Source organism: Lepidothrix coronata, unplaced genomic scaffold (assembly GCF_001604755.1).
Source record: "Lepidothrix coronata isolate B3197 unplaced genomic scaffold, Lepidothrix_coronata-1.0 Scaffold28, whole genome shotgun sequence".
NCBI lineage: Eukaryota > Metazoa > Chordata > Aves > Passeriformes > Pipridae > Lepidothrix > Lepidothrix coronata.
The window spans coordinates 5,995,901-6,007,074 of record NW_016690208.1 but is presented as its reverse complement, the minus strand read 5'-3'; the positions used below and the strand labels follow the sequence as shown (position 1 = coordinate 6,007,074).

The window sequence follows — 11,174 nt, the reverse complement described above, 5'->3', positions numbered from 1 at the left end:
AGTGTGCCCCCCCGGGGAGGTCAGCGGGGCTGGCAGCACTAATGCCCACCCGGGGAGGTCAGCGGGGCTGGCAGCACTAATGCCCACCCGGGGAGGTCAGCGGGGCTGGCAGCACTAATGCACTGGGGGCTGCACAGCTCACGCCTCACCTTGAGCATTACAGTTCCTCTGTCATCTCGCAGCAGTTGAGCCCCAATTGTCTCTTAAGAAGTCAAAAGGTCTAATCAACCTAATGAACAAACTCAGTCATTAGTACTTTGGGAAGGAAGTGTGTTAGCACTCCGATGGTGCCCCAGCTGTGGTGGGGGTGTTGTGGGAGCAGAGCATGGAAATTCAGTGGCCCACGGAAAGGTGACAGACACTCTCCTAAAGGAGTGATTTCTTCCCTCTTTGAATGAGCCCTGTCCTGTGCTTAGAAACTTGCAACTGATCCTTTTCCTCAGTCATTTTAATGGCCTTGTCCTGACTTTACACAGCCAGTGATAAATGAGATTGGTAGTTTAAAGCTTTCCAAAATGGAATGATACCACCCTTTTAAAGGGGGTGCTTTAAGATTTCTTCCTATCTAATCTTAATTTTGAATATTCAACAGATGAAGAGTCCAAATGTATTTTAGTATGAGTATGAAAAAGCCTCCATATTAATTATACATCAGTATAATTTAGTCATTCTTTGTTACTTTTTTATTTTTAATTCAATAAATATAATTGCTTGCTCTGTTATGTATTTGTAGATGTGTGGAGGAAATTTGTGCCCTTATGGCAGATGCACAGCAGATTTCAGCATTACCATAACTCATTAAAATCGTATAAAAGTAGAGCTGCAAAACAATTTCTGTCTTCTGCCAACAAGATTGTGAAAAAGGGAAATTCCACTCATTCAGTATGAGTGGAATCTTTCAGGACTGGAGAGAACAGAGTGGACATTCCTGACCTGCTCTTGCTGGGTCTGCTGAGGCAGATGAGCAGAACAGACAAAATTCAGGTGACTGTGTGTCATATTTTGGGGACAGTAAGTAAAGTCACCATTTTGGATGATGAAAGTTCTTCACCAGCTTTAGCAATATGTGCATAAAGCCACTGTGGTTTATTTGGATAATACACCATTCGCCCATTTCCAGCGTTTCAGTCCCGTGGCTGGAACCTGGCAATAAAGTCCAGTTCCCTCGGGGTTTGGTGGGGCTGTTTGGGTTCCCTGTGTGTTCTGGAGGGGAAGGGGTGAGCTGGGGGCAGTGGTGACCATGGCTCAGTCAGAGCTGTTGCAGTGTGGTGCTGTGCCCTCTGCAGGGGGAGCCCATCACGTTCTGTGAGGAGGCGTTCGTGTCCCACCGCTCCGCCGTCATGAGGCAGTTCCTGCAGAACGCCATCCAGCTCCAGCTCTTCAAGCAGGTACTGCCTCCTTTGCCCTGGTGCAGGTTCTCTGACAGTCCAGGGTGGGGGTGAGGGCTGTTTCTATATTCCTTGATCTGTCAGCCACAGAAGGAAGAAAAATGGTGTAGTGCAGCACCACAGTTCTTTCCTGCTGGCTTCTCTCAAACCCAGTGCTGAGGCTTTATGTGTTGGAAGAGGTGTATGGGTTTTGCCACTGAAGGGGTCTGAGCACACCTAGACCCAACTTGTCTGCTGTAAACTTGGTACAGAAAGCACATTACTGTAAAGCATGGCATTAGTGCTTGGGGGCAGCTGAAAACATGGCTGTGTAGCCACACATTTCTGGTTTGTAGGGACACAGCACACCTTGGGCAGTGGGAAACATCTGGCCAGCTTTGGTGGTGTTCTCACTCTATCTCGAGTCCCTGCCCTATATAAACACAGAGGTTATTGCAGCTGATGCAGGATGGAGTCTTTCTGGAAAGCTGAGGAATGGGGTGGATGATGCATTTGTGCTCTCCTTTGGGGTGGGTGATGTTTGTGCTCTCCTTTGGGGTGGGTGATGTTTGTGCTCTCCTTTCACCTGCTGCAGTTCATCGATGGGCGCCTGGACCTGCTGAACTCCGGGGAGGGCTTCAGTGATGTGTTCGAGGAGGAGATCAACGCCGGGGAATACGCAGGTAGGAAATGGGCTGTTAAGGGAATTTCCGACACTGCTGTTGACCCACCCTCTGTGGGCCATCAGGAGGTAATTGGGCATTGCTGTTGGTAAATAACTGAGGCTCAGTGATCCTGGTAGCCTGAAGTGTCTTAAATTGTTGTTCTTTCCTCTGTCAAGAACTTAGAATAATGTATTATAGTTTGAATAAAACTTGTTCAGTCTTAGAAAACCTCAGCTTTACCACTTGAATAAAGTACAACTGAAAGAGTCCTTGCAGTGGAGAAAAACCCTTGGCTTTACTCAGAACCACCTCATATTTCTTAGTGATCTTTAAAAAATCCCAGTGTTCTCAAATGTCTGAGAGAACACAGAAAATAGAAAAGTGTAAATCTCTCCTCAGTATTTTGTTGTTGTGTCTCCCTGAAAGAGAAGTCTGGGTGTCCTGTTCTGTCCCTGCTCCCAGAACCACTGAATGCCAGCACTTCACATTTTGAGCTTGTTTCCTGTTGCAGAGAGTTAATTTGTTTGTTTGTGTCTGTGATTCTCTCCAGGTAGCGACAAACTGTACCACCAGTGGCTCTCCACAGTGAGGGTAAGGACACAATCCTTCCAGCAGACACCTCAGTTCTCGTTGGCCCTTCGTGCAGCTCTGAGGGAAACACTGTCACACCGAAAAATTCTGGATAAAGCTCAGTGGTGTGAAGTGTTGAATGGGGGCACCACTGTTTGGGGTGGGGTTTGCATCTCTGGTTATTGCCAAATTATAAATGTGCCAAATGTATAAATTAAAAGTGTAAATACTTTTAGAGAATAATAAGTTGTTGTAGAGGATATTAAAAGCTGCTTTCAATGCCTAAAATGTGGTGTATTGAAAAGTAAAATATTTCAGGTTTATGGGTATGAGTCAATAGAAAAGATTGTTTGGATTTTTTTCTGACAGAACTGAGTGTTGCAGCACTCCATCTACTCCTGTCCTGCTTGTGAATGGAATTATATTCCTTACACAAAGTGCTGGGCTCAGTATAATCTTGATGAGTTTGAATTACACATATTTTGTAGCAGTAATTTTTAAAAATTCCATTGTATGGTTAGGTAGGTAAATAAATATATATACATATATATATATAAATACATAGGATGACAGGTAATTTTAACATTATAAGAAAGAGTAATGCCTGAGAGTGAATATAAAAATTAGCGTGATTAAATTCAACAGTTTATAATTTTTGTTGAAGATTAATTGTCATGAAGTAACAAAGGTAGTAAATCTTAAAGCTGCTTGCATCTGATTGCACATAATCAGACCTGATCTCTGGAAATATAAGTTTGCACTGAAAGCAGAAAATCTAAAATTAGCCAAGGTTTTCTTGCTTGGCTCTTGCTGTCCAGCAGTAGTCGGTGTGTGGAAGGGGTACAAAACCCTGACCAGACGAACAGATGATTCTGGCTGATGCATTACTGCCTCATTACTTTGATTATATTCACCACATGCAATTCAGCTGTTCTAGAATTAGTGTTTATGATGTAGTTAGGTTTCATTTTCCCTCAATTTATCCCTTTACCAACTACTTGGATCTTAAAAAGGCAGTGTGTGTGTGATAAACAGGACTGTGGGATGAGGGAAAGGAAAATAGGAACACAGAAAAGATCTTAGCTCTTCAGCTTGCTTGTACAGGCTTTCCTGAAAGGGAATTTCCTGCCCCAGACATTTGTTAGAATACTTTTGCCTTGAACTTGTTTAGGATTTTAGTGGAGTGAGCAGGACCCCCTGAGGGTTTGTGAGACAAGCTGTGAGAGGAGGGCTCTTGGGAAGCACTGACACCTTTTCCTCGGGGAACTGCTGGATTGAACAGAGTTGGGAAGAACCAGAGAAACACTCAGGTGTTTTTACTCATGTCTTTTGCTTTAGTTTTGCCACTGGAATGCTCAGCTCTGCTAATAAGCACAGTTAATGCTTGGTTACTTTACAAATGGTGGATTTTGGGTTGCTGTTTGCTTTAAAGAGCTTTGATAACATTTCTTCTCTTGTTACTGTGATTATAGAAAGGAAGTGGAGCCATTTTAAACACAGTAAAGACCAAGGCTAACCCTGCCATGAAGACTGTCTATAAGTTTGTAAGTATTGAGTACTGGCTTACTACTGAGATAAGAGTCTAATTACGATTCTGGTTTAACCTTCCCAATGAGACTCGACACTTAAATGCATTTTTATTGGACTCACAAAATTACTTAAAATACACATTCATCTAAATTTCAGATTCAAATGGAAAAGTCATTTTGAAATGCAAAGGAGAATGGAAACTTGTGATTTCTTTTGAAAGTATAGATGATAAATTCTATTTATTACTCAGAACTCTTTCTGGGAAATGGTGCCTGTGTGCTCTGCTAAGCAGCTCTACCATCTCATCATTGCTCTGTTGGAAATCATTGTTACCTCAGGTTTCCCTGCTTGCACTTCATCGAAAGAAGGGAATCCTCTCATTTTCCAAATTGTTTCCATCTTTTCTAAATGTCAATTAATTTTCCCCAGAGATTTCTTATACCTGCTCATTTAGACTCCAGCTTACTGAGTTATTCTTTCAATGGCAATGTTTTCAGTCCTGTTAACAAACAGCTGGTGTGTTGCTGTGCTGTCGTGTGTGGCTGCCAGCTCCACTCTGCAAGATCAAACAATGGAGAAACAACTGAGCATTTCTTATGTGCTCAATTTTAGGAAATAATGCTACATAAATCATCGAGATAACTAGCCAGACTTTGGTTTTCTCCTGCCTTCCTGCAGCCTGAGAAAGATGAGTAGGATGAGAATGGCTCTACTAAACTGGCATCCAGAGCACTGCAAGGAGGGGGTTTGCAGGCTCACTGCTGATATTGGAGAATATGAGTTTATAGCAAAGAAAAATACTTAGAGGGGAACACTGAGGCTGTGGAATGCAAAAAGATGAAAGATGTGTATGGCATCAAAACAGGGAAACAAAATTTTTGCAGCAGGGGTGGGTTTTATTTGTTTGGGGTCTTTTTAGCTTTCTGTTTGTTTTAATGTGTTTTCAGTATCCTGTTATATTTTTTGTTGCCATCTTTAGTAACCGAAATCAAACTTAGTCACCACTGGAAATAGAAGGGGATTTTAACTTAAATTAATTTTTCATGCAGGCAAAAGATCATGCGAAAATGGGAATAAAAGAAGTGAAAAACCGCTTGAAGCAAAAGGTACTTGAAGTTCTTATTCCAAATGTATAAGCAGCACGTCTGAAATCCTTAGCCACTGAAAGCACGATGTGATCAATAGGAAGCTGTTTGATACAGTGTTGTTAGCACACTTCAAAATGCATTACCAGCTGTCCCGGATTTTTCCCAGTTATAAATATTCACAGACAAAAAAAAAATTGTCTTCAAATACATTAAGGCTCTGACTTCAACCCACAAAAGCCAGAAAATGCAATGTTGTGTTTGGAGAGGGCCCACTCCTGCCCCTGGTGCTGGGAGTGCAGGAGAGCTGGGTGCTCTTCCCTGCTGCCGGGGCAGGGAACTCTGTGTTCACTGGGGTTGTTCTTACAGTGATCAGTCGGGAAACACGGTGTCCTGTCTGTCTGCCACTGGGAAGGGGGGTCCTGTGTGTCGGGAGAGTCTCCTGCAGAATTCAGACAGAAGGATTTGATAGAGTTGGGGTTCATTTCCAATTGGAATTACCCCAGGAAAAAGTACTGACACTGTTGTTTTCCAAATCCCTGTTTGTTTGTTTGTAAAGAGCACAATTCCAAAAATGCTCAGTTGTGTTTGAAGGATGTGTTATCCAATCCTAATTGCTCCTTTTAAGCCAGAAGTTGCCACTCACCTCATGAATGGGTGGGTAATTCTGTTTATTCTGTGGATCAGAGTCCTGTGGGGAGACAGGACAGCTGACTTGCTGAGAGCATTCGGACAGTTTTGTTCCATTTGCTGCATGGTAGTTTGGGTGGGTTTAATCTGTACTATCTCTGTGAATTCCTCTCTCCCTTTCTAGCCCCCCGTGTTGGGGCAGGGCTGCAGGTGCCCTTCTGGCACAGCCACCAATGCCCCTGAGCCACCCTGCTCCTGCCCAGGGATTGCTGTGCGGGCTCGAGCAGGAGTTACCTCTGGGTGCAGTGCAGCTGCTGCTCCTCTCAATATTCCAGCACATTGCTGGAGAGTCTGGAGCAAGAGAAAGTTGCTTCAGATGCTTTTAATGCCATTTGATTTTATTACACTACATTATGTGCAACCACTTTAGGTATAATTTGAGAATAATAGAAACATGAAGCAGTTTTCTTGTATATGCTTTTTTTTTTTATGTCATTCCATGTGTTTCGTTTCTGGACATAACCTTCATGAATAATAAAATGTTTGGCCTTCTCCTGTGCATTTCTGAAGCAGTTGGAGCTGTGTAACACGACCAGATTTTTTCCTGTATTTTAAATGCTAATAGAATTGTGTGCTGTGGTGTGACATTTGTGTGCGAGGCTGAGCAAAGCCTCATTCGGTCATTGCTTTGTTTTATTAAGGTTGTTGTCCTCCTGGTCTGTCAAGCCACTGGCTTCCTTTTAAAAAACACACAGAACATTTACAACTAAATGGCCCAGTTTTGTTTCACCTTCCTTATTATGTGGTGTTCCTGTAAGTGAGGTGGTGAAACATGATTGTTCAACGTAGGCTTTCACAAGAGCTTAAAAGATTGCTGTGAGTAGTTGGCACACACTGCTCTACCTCCCCTTCCTTCATTATTCTGTCCTTTTCTATCCCATCCTCTTCTCCATGTGAATGCACCAGCAAGGTAACTCTAAAATTAGGGATTGCTCTCTTGAAAGTGATAAAAATAGCAAAAATTGTTTTGGTCACCCTCATTTTTAATCTAAATGTCTGTGCTGCTCCATTATGGGTCTATTATGCACAAGTCTGTTAAAGCATCCTCCCCAATTTTCATCTGAGAACATGGTATTCCTCATGTGTTTACTTACTGGCATGTGCAAGTGTTAACTGTTTGACATTCTGGCATCATTAAGTACTTCATTTTTGCCAAATTTAGGATGGTAGTCTTTCATCTTCTAAGGGTAACCTAAGGTTATTTTTAAACTGAACTTACTATCCACTGCATTTTAACATACTATTTTCCATTATTAATACAGAAAGTATGCAGGCCCCTGGTAAGGAAAAGTCAAATATAAACATCCCTTTTCCAGTTTTCACTGCCAAATCTGAGCAGCTTCTGTACAAGATAGAATTTAAAAATGCAATAAAGCTGGAGGTCTGCTTCCTCCAACTCTGCATAGCAATGGTGACCTCTTAAATATAATCAAGAGCCCATTTTGCCCTTGGTCTGCTCCAGTGTTGGGTTTGAATTGCAAATGAGAAATGCAGGATTGACCTGTTGAGAGGTCACTGTGGTGTGTGTAAGGTCCTTCTTTAATATGATAGTGGAGATTGAATGGGGCTCCATTTCCATCCCTTGTTCATTTGTGGTGCAGTATTTCAAAGCAACAGAAATCGGTTTCAGAGGATTCTTATGAGTGAGAGCAAATAATTGTTAATAGATACAGCCTGGTAGCTTTATTTTATATCTGATACAGTTCTTTTTTCTTTTTTTTTTCCTTTTTTTTTTCTTTTTCTTCCCCCTCCCCCTTTTTTTTTTTTGGCAAAGGCTGCCTTTTTCCATCTCACAAATGGACAGTGGTGGTCCAGTCTCTCCGTTAGTGGCTCATTTGAAGCTTAACTACATAGAATTAGGAAGAAGGAGGAATATGAATGGTACCATCCTCAACTTTCAGCCAGGAGAATGGAACTTACCGAGGGCTCTGGCTAAGACAATTTCTATAAATGGTTGGGCACTTGGCATTAATGTATTCGACATTATTTTAGTCATAGAGCCCTGTGTGGCTCTGGCTAAGGGCTGGTATTGTAGGAACAGCTCATGCAGAGCTTTACAGAACAACCTGCACCAGGACAGTGCCTCTCCACGTTCAGAATGGGGTTTGCTCCTCTAGAGCCAGCGTTTGCAGTGTTTGTAAAAGTCCTCTGGAAAAATTGCTGATGCATATTTACACAGAATATCCCTTTCTCTGAAGTTTCTCCTTTAAAATAAATAGGTAGGAAAGATCTCACCTGAATAGACAGTTGTTGGGGGAAGCATTTCTCGTGGAGGTGTCCAGGAGATCATTTTGGAGTGTGGTAGATCACTGTCATTCTCTTTTTCTGCTAATCTGTCAAGTATCTTCTTTCCTCAGACAAAAGATGGTTTTGGTTTTAATAATACCCTTAAATTACACTTTCTTTCTGTTAAAAGTCACTGAAACATTGCTAGATTTTTGTATTCCTGGAGAATTTGTTCCAGTAATGAGTAACTTTCACCTTCCATTTTTCTCCCAGTTTTTAGGAGGGAGAGATCTCATGGTTTTTGTTGTTGTCCTAAATAACATATATGATTTAAGCTACTTCAGGAATGTCTTGCTGGCTTATACCAATCAGGTGTCAATCCCAGGTCTGCCAGTGGGCTGAAGGACTGTTGTTTCCTTTCCAATTGTAGAAGTTCCAGATGCTTTGACATTTCATAATTTTTATGCTATTGGGAGCCCTTATTTTGGGCATTTAATATCATGTTTCACTGTTTATGTAACTCAGAGGTGACCCAGCTGTCCATCCCTTGGTTGGATCCCCCGCTCTGGCCCCTCTGCAGGGCTGGGCACAGCCCCTCCCAGAGCAGGTCGGGTGCCTGGGCTTGGGCAGCTCTGGGGCTTGAGGCACGTTTCATATGGCTCCACTTGCACAGAAATGTGGGAATAAAGGTTGTGTGTGATGTCATTGCAGTCTGTGGTGCTGCCATGGGTTCTGTGAGTCCAGAACTGAGCAGACCCCTTGGTGGCTTGTTGGGAGCTGCAGGATGAGTTTGACAGACACATTTCTTGTCATTGCATTGTTTTGGGGCTCTTTGTTACTAATTCTGTGGACTTTGCTGTACTTTTTAAAGACGAGGTGCCATTGTGGAGCCAGAGGGCGGGGGGAGGAAAAAGTTTTTCTCTCCAGTTTGACCTTAGCAAGTTGTTAATTCCCCACGATCCTTATGCTCATATTGGGGAACCACTGCTCTACCAGCTGGATCTAAAGAGGGGTCTCAGCTTCTCTGTGGAGCAGACAAAGCCCCTTAGAAAGTCCATCGAGCTTTTTGTTTCATTTGACCTAAACACATTAGGTCAGTGTGTGTCCAAAGGCACCGTTTCTAATTGGCCATCAGCCCACACGGCTCATTATTGTACCTGCGCGCGCCGGGGCCGCGGCCGGGCCGGAGGTCAGCAATCAAAGCTGCCGGTGTCAGCAGCCACCCTTAGGTCGGCCTTGCCGAGCCCCAGCCTGTGCAGCCTCCTCTCGATATTTACCCGCCATTATTTCCCTGGCATTGTTGCAGAGATGTAAAGCTTTGGGCCCCACTGCGCTGCAGACTCTTTCTCAACTCACTTTCAAACTCTTTGCTCCTTGTCTGATTCCTGGTGTCTGCGGGCCTTTGTCTTGTTCAAAACCCGTGTTACGTACCCCGTGCCTGCACTTGCCAGGTCCTCTAACCTAGGCTGGTGGGTCACCTCACTTCTGGAGGAGAGGACTGATGTCAAAGCAAACACAAAAGCCTTCTGTGAGGCAGCAGTTGGTGGTGTACGCTCTCCTGGAGGCACATTCAGTCCACACAGGCTCAAAGATGAAATGAAAGCTAACTAAGCTCCGAGTTCCATCTCTCCTTGCCACTTCCACCAGTAATTGTTCTGCCATGGCTAATTCTGTGCAGTACGTAAATGGAATTACCGTGTTCATTTAGCTTTACAAAAAGCAGAATACCCTGTTCCTGGGCTTCTGTTGAATTTGTTGCTAAAATAGCAAATCTGAGCTATGGTTTTTTCCTCCACGTGCATTTCCTGGCTTTTGCGTGTTCAAGTCAGACGTTTTGTTGACTGTCCCTGTTTGCACCACTGGCACTGGGAGGAGAGAGGGGTTGTGTACAAGCTCTGATGGCCGAACTGCTATGACATGTTTTATTCTAATGATGTTTTCTTTTCTGTACTTTGGTGTTTTTTCTCCCCTGACATCCAAATTGTTAGTCAGCATTCTCCTCTAGTGTGTCCTTTGTGCACCTTGCCCTCACTCAAGAGTGTTCCTGGCCATGCTATTCACCTTTTCCTACCACGCAGGACATTGCTGAGAACGGGTGCTCGGCCGCGCCAGAGGAGTCCCTGCCCAGGACAGCACCCTCACCACTGGGGGAGAAGAAGGACCCTAAATTAAGAGAGGAGAGAAGACCAATCACAGTACATTTTGGGCAGGTAGGTCTCAGTGTCAGGTCTCTTTAAATTGTGTGACTCAGCAAAACCAGTTCAGAGAAAAATCACAGTAACGAAGATGCCAATCGTTTCATTATTTCCACTCGCTGAATTATGTTATCGTAGCTTTAGTTCTGCTGCATCTGTTTAAATGAGAGTCCAAAACCTGATTTTTCTGGGGTTTCTTGATTCCTTTTGTTCCTACGATGATTTTGAAGAAAATAAATTTGAAGCGAATGGGGGGTGAAGCATAATTATTAAAGCAATTTTATAAACTATTTTGTGGTTCTTTCAGCTTGCAAAGGGCTACAGCCCTCAGGACTGAGGGTGTAGAATTTAAAATGTCCTCTGTTATCTTGCCAGATCATTAGTGTCAATATGGAACATCCAACTATTAAAGCATTTGAACAGTCTCTGAAAATTAAATGCGATGAACTAAGATGGAAAAATCAATTAATAGCTTGTTAGTGTACTCTGTATTCGGTATTGACAGCTGAGCTGTTCACATTAGTTACTCGTGTAACGTTTCTTTTGATATGTCTGCAAAACAGTGAGTTTGTGGGGGGTTTTAAGAGCTAGTTATTTAGAAAATGTTGTAGTTTCTGTGATTTTCATGGAAAAACATACAGTATTTATTATCAGTTTGCCAGTGTTCCCCTATTAAGTGTAGCCTGACTCAAAAAATAACATGATTTGTGTTTAGAGTTCTCTTTTCTTTTTCTGTATCTATTCTTTGCACTGTTCTGATCAGAAAGCAGGAAGGAATAGCTGATTTCTTCTAAGGAAGCAAAGTGTAATTTGCAAGCAATTGTAAAACAACATTATAAATTGGGA

General features: G+C 42.9%; 1 protein-coding gene across 1 annotated transcript in view; it reads left to right on the top strand.

Annotated features, from left to right (window-relative positions):
- LOC108495067 (DENN domain-containing protein 1A) overlaps positions 1-11,174 on the top strand; it is a 142,129-nt gene that overhangs the window by 117,425 nt on the left and 13,530 nt on the right. Inside the window, exons 14-19 of the mRNA XM_017810332.1 lie at positions 1,287-1,388; positions 1,963-2,050; positions 2,583-2,623; positions 4,075-4,146; positions 5,182-5,238; positions 10,212-10,343. Of these exons, the coding sequence (XP_017665821.1) occupies positions 1,287-1,388; positions 1,963-2,050; positions 2,583-2,623; positions 4,075-4,146; positions 5,182-5,238; positions 10,212-10,343 (492 nt within the window). The remainder of the gene's footprint in view (positions 1-1,286; positions 1,389-1,962; positions 2,051-2,582; positions 2,624-4,074; positions 4,147-5,181; positions 5,239-10,211; positions 10,344-11,174) is intronic.